The sequence below is a fragment of the Amia ocellicauda genome, chromosome 16, assembly GCF_036373705.1.
Source record: "Amia ocellicauda isolate fAmiCal2 chromosome 16, fAmiCal2.hap1, whole genome shotgun sequence".
Lineage (NCBI taxonomy): Eukaryota > Metazoa > Chordata > Actinopteri > Amiiformes > Amiidae > Amia > Amia ocellicauda.
In genome coordinates, this window is record NC_089865.1 from 3,771,977 (window position 1) to 3,791,032 (window position 19,056).

Consider the following 19,056-nt stretch of genomic DNA (forward strand, 5'->3'; position numbering starts at 1 on the left):
CCCACACCATTACACCACCACCACCAGCCTGCACAGTGGTAACAAGGCATGATGGATCCATGTTCTCATTCTGTTTACGCCAAATTCTGACTCTACCATCTGAATGTCTCAACAGAAATCGAGACTCATCAGACCAGGCAACATTTTTCCAGTCTTCAACTGTCCAATTTTGGTGAGCTTGTGCAAATTGTAGCCTCTTTTTCCTATTTGTAGTGGAGATGAGTGGTACCCGGTGGGGTCTTCTGTTGTTGTAGCCCATCCGCCTCAAGGTTGTACGTGTTGTGGCTTCACAAATGCTTTGCTGCATACCTCGGTTGTAACGAGTGGTTATTTCAGTCAAAGTTGCTCTTCTATCAGCTTGAATCAGTCGGCCCATTCTCCTCTGACCTCTAGCATCAACAAGGCATTTTCGCCCACAGGACTGCCGCATACTGGATGTTTTTCCCTTTTCACACCATTCTTTGTAAACCCTAGAAATGGTTTTGCGTGAAAATCCCAGTAACTGAGCAGATTATGAAATACTCAGACCGGCCCGTCTGGCACCAACAACCATGCCACGCTCAAAATTGCTTAAATCACCTTTCTTTCCCATTCAGACATTCAGTTTGGAGTTCAGGAGATTGTCTTGACCAGGACCACAACCCTAAATGCATTGAAGCAACTGCCATGTGATTGGTTGGTTAGATAATTGCATTAATGAGAAATTGAACAGGTGTTCCTAATAATCCTTTAGGTGAGTGTATAATCACTACAAACATCAAATATAAGGTAGGGTTGAATTTTGTTCACACCAGTCTTTATCGATACTTTATCCAGATTTATTTAACAGTAGTTCAAATGTCTCCATACAGAGATATTGTATTATATTGCAGTTAATGTATTTGTTTAACACGTAAGTAAAAACATTATGCTTTAAGGTAATGCAAAGCTACCTGCCCAATCAGACTATCCCTATGTTGGCGATGAATTTCATTAAGATACAATTATGTGGGATATGGTTCCCTGAGCTTTCTGGATCATTTTGGATCCCCTGCAGGACGCAAATTGCTTTTGAGGATGTCATGAGACGGTTTGTGCCATTTGGCATGAAGACAATGAGAGAGAGAGAGAGAGAGCACACCTGTAGTATTGCAGAGTGTTTTGTGTTAACTTTCTCAATAGCCAGTAAGGGTGATTCAAGTTTTGGGAATCTGCAAAATGCATAGGAGTGAATCATGAGCCTTTTTTAAAGATATGCCACATAATAGATTAAGTAAGGCTCTAAGTGCCCCTGGGGTGTGGGATGGAGACAGGGTGCTGTTCTTGCTGCACTGTTTAGCAATATTGCCGGGTGACAAGGGATGGTTGGCAAAACTGAAATAGTGTTTGATGGATTTCACTGTGATTCGAATGTTTATTCCCCGAGGAAACTGCACGCTCAGTTTGTGGTTTTGAACTAAACAAACAAAACCATATTCATTCAAAAAGACACAAATGAAGGAATTGACAAGATGAAATGTTACAACGTGAGATTTTCAAATAGCTGACCTTGTTTAATCTCAGAAAATGTAATAAAACCTTTAAACACTAGTATTGAATCTGCATTGTAATGAATGTGTAATTTCTGAACTACAGTGATGAATCAAGATTCTTGTAAAAATATTGTTCTGATAGATATGACCGGTAAGGAATCATTAATTTTATATTCAATGCAAAAACCTTGTTGTTGATCTACGTTTGCATGCACTTGAATTGTAATTGTTAAAGTGTAAAAAGTTATACAAGTTATATAAATATGCTTATTTGATTAAGTTGCATGTAACATGTATTAAAAAACACAAACATAACATAAAATAAAATAGGAAGTCACAAAGAATTTAATAAATGCATCCCTCTCTCAGATTCAAATACATTTTAAAATCTCACTTTTCCATATTTTTTTCCAAGTTTCTATAATAAGAAAATAATAAATACCGAAAAAGAGCATGCCCTTTGAGCCTTGAGAACTCCCACACCATTTATAAGTGTCTTCTGGGTCTCCCTGTTGTTAAACTAAGTGATAATGTTGTATCTTTAAGATAAGAAAGATAAACATTTATTAGACAAGCTCATAAACATATTCTTATCTACCTCCATATTGTTATGCAGAGATGTGTAGTAGCTTGTATTAGTCCTGACGTGATGTAACATCTCATTTAACCCTAGGCAGAGAGCACTATATATAGGGGATTACTTACGGTGACTAATATGAGTACAGCTAAACCTAGAAAACACTTTTGAAACACAAACACCACCTCTGAAGATACATTATTTTTCCACAAGTGACAATAATATAGACTTTGAAGCAACCAGATTGGTAATGTTATTGAGACCTTAAATACATGATATTGAATTAAAATGTGTGGGTTATCCATTATAATTTACATTAAAACATAGAAATGTCACTTATTGTACTATAACATATTTTAATCCAGTTACACACTGAGGAGAGTACTTATTTGTGTAAATCGTAGTAGAAAGGATTACGGTCCAGTCTTATCTTGCGGTGCAGATTCATACAGATTAGGAATACTTAGCCGGATCCCTTTTGTCTTTTCTGCTTCAGCGTGTCCCTTGTAAGAAAACGCTCTTGTTACTTTCTCTTGCCAGAGATGGTATTGATTTGAGATCACATTGCTGCATGTTTTCCTCACCTTCCAATTCCCTGTGCCTTGACAGTTTGATAAGGGTTTCCTGGAGGCTTTGTGAGTGTTCACCTGACGGAGAGGAATTACCCTTCCCTGGGGAGCACATGTGTCAACGGTGGCAAGTCTTAAATGCGGTATCAACAAGTGTAGAGAGATAGATATGGAGTATTTTCTACCGCAGATCAAAACAAAGCGGTCCATTAAAGGGGAGCTATCTCAGATTGGTGTAAAGGCCTACTCGTGTGATTGTTCTGTTCCATCCTGTCATGTTAGTATCTTCTAAAACTTCAAACTGAAACTCATCAGAAACATGGCTGCTCTAAATACCACAAAGCAGAGCTCTTCTGTATTTCCAGATTACTTATTCATGCATAATAATTATCAACGCAAAATATAACATTGATAACATTGTTCACATTTATAGGACCTATACTGTATATTACTGTAGGATATATTGTATTTGGGATTTATTGTAGTCTACTGGATAATGTTAATCTTTTGAGGAGTGTATTTTGTGACTGTAAACTTTTTTGTAATGTAACCTTTTTGTAAAGGGTGTCTGCCACATAAATAAATAAATATATACATAAATAAACAAGCAAACAAAGTCAAGTTCTCTCCCAATCAATAGCGTTACTCAGCTATTTGCTCTGTGGCAGGAGTAGTGATCAGCTGATCATCTGCACCAGAAATGAAGCACCAAAACTAATTTCAAGCCTAGTATGTAGTTAGGGTGTTAATAAATTGAATGACAAATAATGACAAAGAGTACAAGGTATCATAAGGGAACATAAAATGCCATATGGGACTAAGCGATCAAGAAATGACATTACAATACAATACAATTACAATAACAGCAACACCGACCTTGTGTTCTTGCCCACCAGGAGCCAATTGTTAACCCCTAGACCAGATCTATGTCTAGTTTGTACCATGATCAAACACATACATCGGTTTAGGAGTAATGATACATGCATCAGTGACTGTGCGATAATATAATAATATAATAGCAGGTATAAGTAAAAGGAAATGATGTGGCGACTCTACAGGCTAGACCTCCGAGCTCAGATATTGATTTATTTATTTATTATTAGTTTGTTTTTTGTTATCTGCTAGCTTAGTAGCTGAGACAGAGTGTGAAAACCTTAATCCTCGCTGCAGAAGATAAGGATTAACAGATCTGTTACAGACGTGAAACCATCACTTTGTCAAAGATTAGACATTTAATTTGAAACATAGGAGTGGGGAAAAAAAATCATTTGGAAAGTTTGGCTACAAAGTTATGAAGGAAATGCACTTCTTGCCCGCTGCTATTAAATTTAAAAATGTTTCAATCCCAATTTACACATTAATTACTTTAGTACTGGAAAGAAGTCTGGCTGTCTGCTGGTTGTTTGCAGAAATTCAATTCTGACAAATCATACAACCTGACTGACCCTAAACACACAGACAGAGAGGAAAGAGGAAAACATTGGTTGTGTGTTTGTGTAATTGATGCACTGTATTCGCCAATAACCCTAACCCCACTGCCATGCTGATGGGTGGGCTGGGAAGGAGAGTGGAAAAGAAGGTTAAAACTATCCTAATTATCCGGTAAATAAGGAAAACCATCGAAGGCAGAACACTATCAAACGGATGTCTGCTGAGCTATGGGGTGGGGGGTCTCTTGCAGTGACTTGACAGTGCAACAATATTTTGAATATTGATTTAGACAATTGTATACACAGCAATTGTTTTTCTGACGTTGTATTTCAGTTCGATTTTCACAGGAGAGGTCTGGACCGGACCGGGTGCTGAAAGGACAGCGCCTCTCCTGCAAAGACTGCATTAGACTCTATTCTCAATCTATACTGTATTGGTATGAAATTAATTAGTTGCTTATCTAACCTGAATCGATTACTTATCAGTTCATAGTGCAGAAATCAAAGCTCAGGCCACATCAAGCACCAAAGTTATGCATAATGCATATTTCCCCACATACAACTCTGGAAAAAATTAAGAGACCACTTAACATTGATTTCTGAACTTGGAGTAGTCTCTTATTTTTTTTCCAGAGCTGTACATGTGTATGATATAGGGGTAACACTTTACCTTCATTTGTAATTCGAGTATGTGAATTCATAATTATTTAAAGGCTCTTGTTCATATGGAATTCATTTTTAATAAATTAAGTCGATCATATATTTAAATAATGTCTTCACACATTAATTGATGTTTTTCACAACCACCTGGCGAGCGATTGTGAGGGTTTGAATTCATTATGATTCACGGTTATTAAGGGTCTTTTTTTCTCCAGTATGGTCCTCATGAATTCATGCGTAATTCCTTTGCAACAAATGGTGTTAATAATGTCTACAAATCGGGACTAGCTTTATGAATAAAAGCAAACAAAATGTATGGATTCATCACAATTTTGAATTTTAAAATGTATTTTCTTGCAATTATCGGCGTTATTAGAAATGAATTCCATATGAATAAGAGCCTTTAAATCATTATGAATTCACATACTCGAATTACAATTGAATTCCATCTGATTTCCCAAGAATTACATCATGTATTAATGTGTTTTTCCTGTGTTGTACTACCGGAATTCATGAGAATTTAATGGACATTATTATAAAGTGTTACCCACACACACAAACAAACAAAAAGTGACCTTTTAAAGTTTAACTAGAGAAAATTGTAAGGATGGAAACGGCAAATAGGGCACAAAATGATTCCTTAACACATGACTGAAAAGGGTTCAAATGTTGGTAAAGCTTTCTGATTCAATATCCTTTCAGGTGCAATGCTCGGGGATTTGTAATTCATACATAAAGATAGCATGATTATTGTTTCACTATTAATCCAAATTGCACCGGGCTTGGCCCCGTACTCGTGACGTCAGCATCTCTCCTCTCGTCTGGGTGCAGACGGGCTGCAACCGCTCCGAGGTCTCTGCGCTCTGCTGCTGCCCGGCTCTGCCAGCGCGAATACTTCCCATCTCTGCTCTGTGAAGCATAGTGATACTGGCAGAGCTAAAACCGCCTAAGGAAAGCCAACCTTGAGGTTAAAACAAATTAGTTTTTTTGTTTTTTGTATTGGAAGAAACCGTTGATCTCTTTCCTGCACTTTCTTTCTGCTGGGATTTGTAGACGCGCAACAACCCTTCACCATTACTTCCCAAAGCAAAGCGGACTTTTTGGCACTTGCTTCTCGGGTCCTCCAGAGGAAGCGACTGGTTGCTGCTGTAGTTGGCATCGTCATGGTGTTGGTTCTCATTATTGCGATACCACTGCTGGTGCAAAGTCCCCAGACTGCGGCTCACTATGAGATGCTGGGCACTTGCAGGATGATCTGCGATCCTTACAACCCCAAGCCCAGTGCCACCGCCGTGGAAGTCATGCAGGACTTGAGTGCCATCCCTCCGCCTCCGTTTATTCAAGGGACTAAAGGGGAGCCGGGACGGCCGGGGAAGCCGGGGCCGAGAGGTCCTCCTGGAGAACCCGGTCCGCCGGGTCCAAAGGGACCGCCTGGAGAAAAGGGGGATTCGGGAAAGCCTGGGTTCCCCGGGATAGTTTCGGGAACCGCCAGGACTGACACTGGAGCCCTTAGCACAGCAGTGACTGGTCCCAAGATAGCTTTCTACGTGGGTCTGAAGAACCCCCATGAAGGATATGAAGTTCTCAAGTTTGACGACGTCGTCACCAACCTGGGGAACCATTACGACCCGGCGACGGGCAAGTTCACCTGCCAGGTGTCCGGGATCTATTTCTTCACCTACCATGTCCTGATGAGAGGTGGCGACGGCACAAGCATGTGGGCAGACCTCTGCAAAAATGGACAGGTGAGTGCGTCATAGAATATTTTGACATATATAGTTAGTAGAGTTATGTTATAGTTAGTATATCATCTATGTATTATTGTATTATTGTTATATATTCTCATATAATAGTTATATGAGATGAACTACAATAAGAAAAAAGTTGACTAATTTAAAGGTGTGTGTGTGTGTGTGTGTGTGTGGTTTAGAGTGGACAGTATAAAAGCCTATTAAGTTTAGCACAGCTCCACCGCGCCGCCAGTCCTCTACATCTGTTCAGCTCACCTAAGCTCATTCTGTCATTTCCAGCTTTGTAATAATGCGATTAGGATATTTACTCCGCCAGTGGACCCAGTGCAATGCATCTTAAGTTTGCGTCTTGGGCAGAATATGTCACTGACTTCGGAGGTCAAGATGGTCGAGCACGTTTCTCGGCGAGCTGCAGGCTTGGCTGATTTGGCTTCATTTGTGCGATGCCTTCACAAACCATCACTGTATCAGCCTGCGCACAGCAGAGAACAGCACCGGGCACCAAATTCAAGCAGTCAGCGCTTTTTCTGTTAAAAGTATGCATGCTATCCCACTGTGATTATAAAATACTCACTTTCTTACCTAGCGATCAATCTATAGATGTAAAACAATACATTTGGCTTGACTTTCATGCATCGTTGTGCTTGAAAAGTCTTGGAAGATGTTAAAATCCTAGTAAATCGCGGATTGAATCATATCCCGAGCACTGGTTTATATTTGACATGCTTTGAAACAATCTGTGTCAGGTTTGTGCTGGCCAATTACAGCATGTGAACAACCGTATAAGATCCCATTCAATTGAAACAATCTCATTTTTTTACCAAATGTATTGGGACAACAGCGAAAATAACCAAAGCTGTCCTCTCTGTATGTCCTTTCTCCGTCAGTGCAGTGTCTTGTGTCATTGCAAAATAATACTTAAGCGTATAGGGAGCACGTCAATCAGTTATTGAAGCTAGGTCATATTAAAAAAAAAAAAAAAGTACACACCCCACTGGGATATGTCATATATCCTATATATAACATGTCAAATGTGTAACTTATTTAAAGGGTGTTATAATAAAGCATTGGGCAAGATAATCTCAAATGTAATGACCAAACAAACCGACCAAGTGTGAACTGACCCACAAGACACAAGACTGACAAGACACATATTCGGAATATACATTTCATGGTTCAGCCATCACACGTGTTTGTGCGAATGTGCGAGTGTGCAAAAATGCGTGTGTGCAAGTGTGCAAATGTCAATGAGACGATGCATCCTAAAGCCTGATCCTTTGGTCTCCATCGCCTGCAGGTGCGGGCTAGTGCCATCGCCCAGGACGCCGACCAAAACTATGACTATGCCAGCAACAGCGTGGTCCTGCACCTGGACTCTGGAGACGAGATCTACGTCAAACTGGACGGTGGCAAAGCCCACGGGGGGAACAACAACAAGTACAGCACTTTCTCTGGTTTCATTTTGTACCCCGACTAAACATTTCTCCAGAAAAGACTTGTTATCCACTGTCGCAGATGCCCCGGTGTGGCCATGTGCGCGTCATGCTCACATAAGGTCGTTCACACGTCAGGTGGAGAAAAGACAAGATGTCAAATTCGCCTCTTTTTTCCTCCCGCAGGTACCAGTATCCAAGAGGTAGTGCTTGGGATCATTTCGTCTGAATGTAATCATAATTGCTTGGCAGTCTGTGGTGTATTTATTACAAAGAACAAAAACAACTAAAAACTATAAATATATAAATAAATATACATATATACATATATACATATATCAATACATCTGTGTATCAGGAGAAAAAAAAAACAATAAACAAATAGATTACGAAGATGTGGACACATATCCAAAAAAAAAGTCCTGTTGTTTTGACTTTTTCAGTTTAAATGTCGTGGAAGGGAGTCTGTTAGGTCTGTTCTACAATCCCATTAAAATCGTCTTCTTAACAAAATGCGTCGTTCAATAAACATTGTTTTTTATACACGGTTTTGTCCGGTTTCTTTCACACTTTTGGACACATTTTACTTATGGGGCAAATCTGATATTGGAAATGTTTCAATGTAAACCGGCTTCATTCAGAATAACCAAAGCACAGGCCAGTGTACAATTATATGTGATTTTAATCAGATTTAAGTCGGATTTGTCCAATTTGTCTGTATTCTAAAGTATTTTAAAATGGTCCACTGTTATTAACTGACGTAGGAATGGGCCTAAGGATGTGAAACACAATCTAAATTATTATTGTTATGATTATTATTATTACTGTTCATGTTATTATGATTATGATTGTTATTGTCCTGATGCCTGCATTATGTTGGGCTGTTGGCGTTGATTTAGTTTGTGCTTGGATCTGTAGCCCAGATAGGGAATTTATACTTTACAAAAGGAAAGTTTGGATCTCAGGAAGCTGTAAGGAGTGAAACATGAAAAAGAACTTAAACCTAAGAAATAATATTAACACTTTCCTTAGAAACTGTGACTAGTCTTATCTCTCAATTAAAAACATCTGAATATGACTCCTCAATTTTCAGTAGGCCTGCTGATTGTAAAACAGCCCAATATGTTCGACACAGACATATGGAAACATCACCTTCCTAATGGCATTGGAACTGCAGGGATTTCTGAGTTTCTCCATCACTTAGAAGTGCACTTACTCCTGAAAAGGACTTTGAATTTTAGTCTGGATCCTTTAACATTGAACACACAACACACAACTTCTATTTGGGATATCCAGATCACACGTCTAAAGGTGACAATTATGGATTAGATAACTATACCATACTAAGTGTTGAGAGAGAGCATTATAGTCTAAAAATTGAAGGTTCTTTAGCGGTTCTATTTAGAACCTTTGGGTTCTTCATGAGTTTATTTTCATTTAATTGGTTTGTTTAAGAACTGCAAGGTCCGTCGTAAGCACAAGGGATCATTTAAGAACCGTATCGCAGTTGATTTAAGATACATTTAAGGTTCTTTAAGGATCCTTGTTTGCAAGGAATGTGGTTCTTATAAGAACCTTTAAGGGTTCCTCCAAAATATCAGTCCCAGGAACCCTAAAAAATGTTCTTACTAGAACCTTTACTTCTAAGAGTGTAGCTCATAAATGACATCAGCATTTCCACCCAAAGCTAAGAATTCCAGAAGAGCTTTGCTTCACACCTACAGTCCAATAATGTCGAACAATTAGGGCTGATTGCAAAGTTGTTATAAAGGCAGGTGCGTGAGTTTGGCAGTGTGGGAGGGGCGCACTTGATTGAAAATTTATTTCAAAGTTGTCAAAGGACAATCTAAACCGCGGTAGTGTTTGAAAATCCTTCTAAAAGCCTTTCCTCTGTGTCCTCCACACTCCTCGGCGTTGCTCCTCGGAGAGTCGGTCTAGAGATCTTCTGTTTGAATTTCAAGGAGCCGAATTGACATGCAGCAGCACATCTTGGACCAAGGTGGGACTGTGAAGAAGCCTCTACTTTGCTTCATCCAGGAGCACTAAGAAGCTATTTGTACTTCTTACATAAAGCCAGCTGTCCCTGCTTGGTAAAAGGGCAATGGAGCTGCTTTGCAATGGGATTGGTGTTCACATTAAATATACAAATGTGCTTCTAAAGAGTCTCAAATCTGTATTCCCCGTCGCAGCGTCTTCCCTCCAATTCAGATTCAAGACCGGCTCTGAGTGTCACCGGGGGTGTCAGCCGCTAAGAGGATGATGGATTGATGAGGCTCTCTCATGGCAGAGGCTTGCCGTGCTAGTTCGCCCTGACAGTGATCTATGTTTCTGCACATTATCATTGCAGGGACGAGGGTTTAACCATCTTTACAGAATGCTCCATTTTCCACTCAGATGTCAGGTTACTAATTACTGTTTGCACCTGCAGGGATGTGTCGTGAAACCTATTGTACAAGTTGTCTAAAATAGTAATTATGTAATAACAGTCTACAGACTACAGGATGGTGATGATGATGATTTAAAAAAACGTACCCATAATGCACTATGAGTATATATATATATATATATACATACATATATTAGAATAGATTGCAAATCATGATAATAGATTTACTTAAACAGCCCTGTGCTATTAATTAATCTTTGCTCTCCATCTGGGTGCAACATGATTGCATTGTTATAGATTCAGCACTATCATTTGATGAACAATTGTTGTATACCAATTGACCCTGCCCCATTGTTTTAATATGATTTATATTGTGGTTTTATATTTAGCCTTAATCAATTGTACAGTCTCAGTTTCATTTCTGTTCTTTCTTGAATGCAATGTTTTCAGTGCTTGGATTTAAAAAAGTAAAGACTAAGTTGTTAGGTTTTTAAAAAAATATATAAAGTTACTGTACTTGCAGTAAATTTAATGTCCATATGATAAAGAAAGCATTAAAGGTTTCTCCATGTTGAGCGCTTAGTTTAATAGCATTCCCTATTCATGGCATTGCAATTGCTAATATAAACACAATAATTGGATTTTAAAAATAAATATGAAAAGTAAAGCATTTCACTGAAGTAATACTTAAAGAAAAACATGGCAGGCTGCTTTAAAAGCTGAAAATAGAACTTTCAGAAGTACAATAGTAAGAGTGGGGTCTGTGCCAAAGAGATACTTAAATAGGATAGAGGTTTAACTGGCCGAGGGGGAGTATATTTCAGTGCAACTACAGTTTGTTTTTGCTTTTGTTTTGTATGGTTGTTTGCACCAATCATTACTTCTAACGCTTATGATTGTTTCTTGATGGATAAGACAGGCAATATTCAATCTTCTGTGTACTGCCTTGCCCAGGTTAAGTGCCACAATCTGCCCTTTCTCTGGAAGTTAACGGGGGTGATGCATCTTCTTTCAGTGTGTCTGTGCGGCTCTGGGATCCAAATTTCACAGCTATTACACATTTTGTAGTTGGAAACAATGTCTAAATTAGCATCAGGATAGCATCGATCTAAGTCACACACAAACCCCCACCACACACAAACCCCCACCACACACACACACACACACACACACACACACACACACACACACACACAGATGTTGCATATTGTACAGACATGATGTGTGTTTTGATTTGGAATTGCACATTGTGAGTACAGACACAATGAATGCACTTTATTTATCTAAATAGTATCAGTCTTCTTTGATAATCATAATAATCCTTTTAAGATTGCGAACTGCCATTGAGATATTCAAATCCGATTTGTACTTAATTTAAACACACACCAACAGAATGTTAAAAGCCTCTCACTTCAAAATGCTGGGAAAAAAACTGAACATGTAGAAGAAAAAGAAAAGAATGGAAAAAAGAAAAGCACTTGACTGTTGCTTTTATGATTCTGACAGAGCTGTTCATTGTTCTAATTAAGATTAAGAAAAATGCATGTAACACAGGTTAGCAATTAAAAATCAATATTTTATAATTAATTTAGAGATGCGGCAATAAAAATGCAATCAATACAAAGACAAAAACTCTGGTGGCATGGTGCTGCATCTGAATCAAGTCTTTTTAATGTGTATTCTATTCTCGAGTGAATGAGAAGAGTCAACAATTAACCCCTGATTGAAACAGCATATACTTTGTCATCTCCCTGCATTTGCATATCTTTTGACCATATTCATGAGCTCATGTTTGTCCCTCAGTGGCACAGGCTTCCTCACAGGTCATTGATCATCGCATGATACACAGCTACTTGGTGACAGAAGAAGGGAGCTGGGGTGGGGGGGACTGTACAGAATACAAAGTTAATAATGCATTACATTTGGGAGAGCTGCCATCTGTCTGTCTGTATTGCTAGGACCCAGTCATCCTGTAGAGGTCCACCAAATACAACAGTTTTACATTAAAATAATGTCTTCATAGGTTGCAACATTTTGCAACATTAGGTATTACTTTGAATATTCTAGCACAATCTGAAAGTCAGTACTGGTTTACACTTGATGTTGTAGGTCTTAAAATAGCTCTGATGTTTTGCAGGTTTCAACTTGCTGTTAATGTCTAGTACAAGAAAATGAGTAACTTCATGTTAAGTCTGGGTACTGAATGCTCTGGTACCAAATGTTTTCAGAATCAACTTTTCAAAGTTTGTCGGATGTTTTGCTAGACATTGAGGTCTGTACTGAGAGTTTCAGCCTTATTTCTTGACCATTGTACAGAATATGCTGCAATGTCTTTTCTTCTTTGAACATTTTCAATTTCCTGCCAGTGGTGCCTCAGGGTTCCATTCTAGGTCCTGCTGTTTTGCATGCAGTCCCCCACCAACTGCAGAAGAACATGCAAACAAGCAAACTAAAACACAAAATATTTTATAAAACCAAGAACAAGAACAAATAAAGATTTCAAGAAAGGTGGAATTGGTTTTATCTGTCTGTTATGATACACTTTGAAACTGCAGATAAATACATTTTACTTAAAAAATTGTATTCACTAACTTCATCACTCAGTGCGTGCTAAAGATACTTCCATGTGAGCCCTAATCTTCTGATTAAGGAGCACCATCTAAAGGTTTGTGTACAACACTTCTAAATGAAAAATGCTTACAGCAGAAGACTACAGCAGTAATGGACACTGCACACAAAGCTCACAATAACCCATTACTGAATGCAAGTCATGAGCCGTATTGATTATAACTGCCAAAAAAATAACCTTTTAATGTGGTCACATTGGTGTGATGGCTTTTGTCAGTAACGCACTTCCTCCATGATGTTTTCAACTGTCAAGTAAATGCCAGATTTGTTCCATTTGATTCATTAAAATGCATGTTTGTTATTTCGTTCCAATAGTCTTGTGTTCGGAATGATCATGATGCTATATTTGTGCAGAAATCAAGGGAGTGAATCCCTGATGTCAAATCATGCCTAGGAAAGTCTACAAAAGCATGATGTGTCCCCAAAAGTATGTATTGGCATGTGCTTTAATCAACGTCTCACAATATACATTTTTAAGGAAAATAAAAAAAGACAGCAAATGCATGTGTCCAGCATTTGGTTTTATGGGTTACAATGAATTCGTTTGAAACATGGGGTTTCAATTTAACTCTGAGTCAAATAAGTAACAGGTGCCTTGTTGTTTACAGCCCGTGTAGCTCTGTAGTAAACCCTTCCTGCACATCCACTAAATTAAAGGCAACAGCTTTTACAGCAACTTATAAAAACATTGAACCTGCAAACATTCCCATTTAGTGTTTCCCACGTCAAGCCTATTTGTTGGGTCTGCAGAGTAAATGAAGTGAAGAATGTTTTATGTTCCTTGTTGACACCTGTGCGCCTGCTTGATAGACATCAGATTCCCTTCGGTATTTGTTAATAAAACAATAAGATGCTTCAAGTCAGAAATGTCCTTTATAACCCCTAAAGATAGATAAGGGGAATGGGGCCCAGTCCTGGTGTGATGTTTTTGCCATTAATTCCTTGTTTTTGATGTAAGTAGATGTGAAGCATTGAGTTACAACAGTTGTCCATTTCTCTCCTGAAGTGGTGGTAAAAACAATGCAGAGAGAAGTCTAATTATAGTTGAGAGCCATGCCTATTGTGTTTTTTCCTTCATTATATAGAAGCCACACCGGCATAGGCAAGTGCTCATTTACACGTAAAAAGTAGTCAATCCAATTATGCTAAAGAAATAGACATGTCAGGTATCTATGGTTTTGGCTAGCGATAAACACCTCTAGTATACGTGGGGACTTGATAGCTGTACAGACAGTACAGAAATATGAACAGTAATTCACAATGTCAGCTTCTTCTCAACTCTTACCGCTCAGATCTGACAAGTGCCAGATTGTTGTCTGTAACAGAATGGCAAGGTTAAAGACACTTAAACAGGAAAGATCTGGATGAAGCAAAAAGGTAAAAACGACTATATATATACAGAGCTCAGAAAGAAAACTGGTCTCAGAATTAACTCAAGTAAGACTAAAATCTAATGTTCAACAACTTTGTAAAAACTAAGATTAAAGTAGATCAAAAGGATCTCAGAGGTCAACACTGACAGACACATTAGTTCTGACGGAGATCTTACTGAAGAAATAAATACAAAAAAAATGTTTTAATCTGTAGTGTGCGTTCTGAGTATGTGATTAATAAAATCAGGCAGAAAGAAAACCAAAATCATCAAACAAATGAACGAGAAATAAATGACTGTAGAAAGAAACAAACTATCTTTTTAATTCCTGTTTCATTTTGCAGTAGGAGATGGCTGGTGAAGAGCAAATTATATTTGAAGAGGTACAAACAATATAATCCTGCTCTTAATCACTAATCTAGTGACACTGCCTAATTAGAATTTGTATTGTCTCAACAGCGACGTTGGTTCTTCTTCAATGCATCACTTGCTGCTTAATAATTGATCAGAGGCTGGAGATTGTGTTTGTATAGTTAAGAGAAAGATTACGGCACACCAGAGAACATTTCAATAAAGACAGTCCATTAATCACACAGGTAAGCAGCTGCAGTGTGGGTTTGTTGGGTGTAGCAAATTGTATACCTATTCCACAACCATCTATCTTTCACACGTTTAATCTGATGATGAATGAGGCTGAGGGGCAGTGAAAACACATTTAAGTCTTAATTGATTTTATAATTATGAACATGGAACCTGCAATAAGGTAAAATAATACTGAAAATAAAAAGGGAGATGCAGGCTGCTTTAAAATATATTTTCATCGGATGTTGGTATGATTTCTCACAAAACAGGAAGGATTATGATGCTGTTATGTCAAAACATAATAAAATATAACATGATGACACTGTTTGGCCAAAAGATCTCCTATCATATTTACTCACTGTCATTTCATGTATAATATGTTGGTCATATATATAATTTTTATTGTAAAGGTCTAAAACTAATGTTCAGTAAGTTTTTTCATTGCATATACAGCTCTGGAAAAAATTAAGAGACTACTCCAAGTTCAGAAATCAATATTAAGTGGTCTCTTAATTTTTTCCAGAGCTGTATACATTGTTGTCACTTAATGCAAGACAAAAACAGTTTCAAAACAAATTTGTTTAAAAAACCACTTGGACAGGAGATGGAAAAGTAGTTGGATGATGTTTTCTTACTTGATTTTGTTCGTCTGACCTTGGTTTTGTGTTCTAGAATTAAACCTTCCGGTTCTATCACAGCACAGCTAAAGCTGTCCAAACGCGGACACAAAGGCAAATGATATACATAGCTAGTTTGTGAGGTGGGAGATTTGCCAGTGAATTCAAGGAGATTTACAACAATGCCGGGAAGCTTTCCTCCCAGTCAGCTGAGCAGCGTTTTTGCATTGTGGTGCCTGAAAAAGAGAAAAGGACACAGCAATCATTATGAACAGTTTACACTGATGTAGGCCAAGTCTGTGGTTTCAATAAATAACAGATCTCAGCTACAATAGGACATAATGATATCATACAATACAATACATAGCACACACCTATAAAATAATTCAGCATTTAATCAATCATGAAGTGTGTTGTTTGTTATACCATTGTTTTTTCTTCTTAGATTAAATAGTATTTAACCGTGTTTAGGTATGATTTATTGTGAATGTGAGGGAAACCAATTATGTTATGTTCGTCATAAAATGCAAGTCATTAGCACTCTTGCAAAAGCTCATTAAACCATTGAGTAAAAGCAAACACATTTAATTGTAAGTGTGCTGGACAATAGCTCATATCAAAGGGAGCTTCTGTGCAACGTCTGAAATAAATTAATAAATACCATATTTCAAGACACATGACCAACTGAACTGGTACTGGAATACGTCTGTGTTGAATTCAGACCAATCCCCCTTGTGCATAATTAAGTCTTTAAGTGCCAGTATGGGCGATGAACTGAACATTGAACTTGTGAGGCATAATAGCACCCAAGAGGATAGACTTGCTGAGTTGCTCCTTCTGCATAAAGCTCCCTATTTGGATGATTCATTAATAACATTTAATAGGAAGGAACCCTTTCTCGCAATCAGGGAAACAAAACTTGCATTGGAAACACAGAGGCAACAGATCAAGTGAGGGAGGAGCACAGGGAGAAGTCATAACTCATCTCAGTGTGCGAGTCGTGCATTTCCTGGCATCCCCGTGTCCAGACCGCTGTTCATCACCGCAGCATGTGGCAGATTCAGTTTGTGTTATTCTGAATTTCCGTTTCTGTTCCTTATCCTTTTGTAGAAGCACAACTGTATACTGTTGTTGTTTTTTTAACCAGGAAAAGTGGCACATTGTAAGGAGCTATAAAATCACCAGAAAGACAGTCAATTGGTGAAATCCACAATGAAGGGGTGATAGTTTGCATAGATTGAGGAATGAAAGAATGCCAAATTGTGCCCTATGACCATAAAACCAGAGTGATTGTGAAGCCTGGCGTTCTGCAGGGCTGGAATGGATGGAGATGAAATATTCAATTTAATGAGGAGCAGAATACTAAGGGAACACAGTGGAGAGATATTCACAATTATAATCTAAAGGAAGGGATCAGTTGATGTTTATCGATAATTTACATCACACATGAGTTCGTCAAATTAGTTATGACTGGGAAATATTTCACATAGATTTTCTAGAACGGCTGATCTATGAACAATTTCGCGGCTCAGACCGCGCCCCCAAACGCATCCCTGTTTGTCTGTCCAGGCCTGTAAGTGGCACAGGCTGACTCTCTGGAAAACAAGTCCGCTATGGATAGAGTAAGTGACAACGGTGCACTTGGGAAAGAGGAGCGAAGGTCGACTGGAGGAGCCGCAGGAACAGATTTTAGACTGCAGTACAGTCCAGGAGGGACATCTTGGTCTCAGTCCCGTGCTTTGTTTCTTTGGGCAGGATATTTCTACGCAATAAATTCTGAACAAAATACATTAAATGCTAGGGTTTCTGTTTTAGTCTGATGGCCAGGGTAATCTATCTATCTGTCATCTATCTATTGTAATATATCCCCTGGAATTGTTAATGCAATGACACATATAAATAAATACAGACCAACAAAAATAACTTTGAATAAACATATGAAAAGAACAATTGTGCCTTGAACTACATTATACATAAAAAATGTCAAAATCCCTCAACGGTGCCTTATTCTCAGATTCACTTTCCACATTTGAGGTCAGTATGAGTATAGTTTTGTTTTTCATCATTTGTTGGATTTTCAGTTGTGCAGCACACGCGGTTGTGACAGAACATTCGAACAAGCATGACGGCATAGTGACAAAGAAAAGCAGAGGTGAGGTAAAAATAAAATAACTTGTGACTCATAAATCAAACCCACAGCATCGTAGCTGTGAATATAGAACATCACTGCACGTTCACGGGGGGAAATATCCACTTCAAAGAGGGTAATTCCTCAAAGTGTTCCTTCTAAAATTGGGATTTTAATGAACTGTGGTGCTGAGGTTGGAAGGGTGCGAAATGACGGCCCTGGAGGTCACTACTTGCCCCAGAAGCCCTGAGGGATTAATCATCGCCTGACCTGCAGGGCTCCCATCATCGGCCCCTGGAATAAATATGGGCAGGAAACCAACATTCCTTGTTTAGTGGCAGGGTGAAGGAGTGGGAGCTGCAGGAGTGAGAGAACCAGAGGAACATAGAGCAGAAGAAACTGGTACTTAGAAAAAAACTTACTTACATTGGACTGTTGGCCACATGTGTCTCTCTATCTTTCTGTCTGTGCGTCTAGAAAGGAATCCATGTTGGTAGAGTTGGGCTCAACAGAAGCTAGGTTTTGGTTTATTTCTGACACCACCTTCACTGTACATAATAAAGTGACTTCCTTACACCACATCTCTGTCTGTGTGTGATGGTATCCCTAGACCATACCTATTCAACGAGCCCAGCTGTGCGACATGTTTGTTAAAAGCAGAGGAAACAGACTGGTAACAGCTTAAAATAAAACTCTACTGATATATCTAACTGGTGTTGGATCTTCCCAATATCACCTGACAGCAGGTTCCATTCATTGAGTTATACTCATTACCCCAATACTCCTGTTCAACACTTACTACCGCTCTACAACTCAGCCCCTCATCCTTGTTCGGTGTCACATGAACAGCAGACTGAGGGAGATGGGGTCAGTGCTTAATTTGTCCACCATTAGCTCCTACAGAGACGTCCAGGAAAGTGAGTGTATATGTGTTTAAGACATGGCTGACGGAGTGGTTTTGTAGCGATTTGGTTCATTAATGTCCATAAACGGATGCTTTCAGGAGAGGGAAAGTGCACAGGCTCCCAGTATCACAGGAACGGTGACTGGAGGTGACAGCAATCAATTTGAGAAAACGTCTTCAGAAAGAGGAATGGGATGAAGCTGGTTGTCACTGCCGGGGCAGGCAAGGCCGGAGGGAAGCTTTATATATAAACACACCATCTGAAGCACGCATGAGGTCCAGCTGCTTTAAAACAATGAAACTTATTGGAGCTTTAGTGTAATGAAAATGCCCAGGGGGCGTGCGCTCCAGACAGCCAAGAGAGAGAGACAAGAGAGACACAGGCAGGAGTGGTCATGAATAGTGAGTGACAGGGGATCTGAATGTTTTTCAGAGCTGGTTAAAAATAGGTGTATACTAAACTTCACTGCCAGTGCTTACTCTGGCCTGCTGAGTGTAATTTAGATGC

The 19,056-nt window shown here is 38.8% G+C and overlaps 1 protein-coding gene across 1 annotated transcript; it reads left to right on the forward strand.

The window, feature by feature from the left end:
- Positions 1-5,609: 5,609 nt before the first annotated feature.
- Positions 5,610-8,510, forward strand: c1ql2 (complement component 1, q subcomponent-like 2). Its single transcript, XM_066687591.1, has 2 exons — positions 5,610-6,492; positions 7,796-8,510. Exons 1-2 carry the CDS (start codon positions 5,911-5,913, stop codon positions 7,973-7,975), a joined length of 762 nt encoding a protein of 253 aa, XP_066543688.1. The 5' UTR covers positions 5,610-5,910; the 3' UTR covers positions 7,976-8,510.
- The last annotated feature ends 10,546 nt before the right edge of the window (positions 8,511-19,056 follow it).

What these genes read in the sequence shown, in the direction of transcription:
- c1ql2 (XM_066687591.1), top strand. Translation starts at nt 5,911, where the DNA reads ATGGTGTTGGTTCTCATTATTGCGATACCACTGCTGGTGCAAAGTCCC. An exon ending in ACCTCTGCAAAAATGGACAG is followed by an intron (nt 6,493 to 7,795) that starts GTGAGTGCGTCA and finishes CATCGCCTGCAG; the next exon opens with GTGCGGGCTAGTGCCATCGC.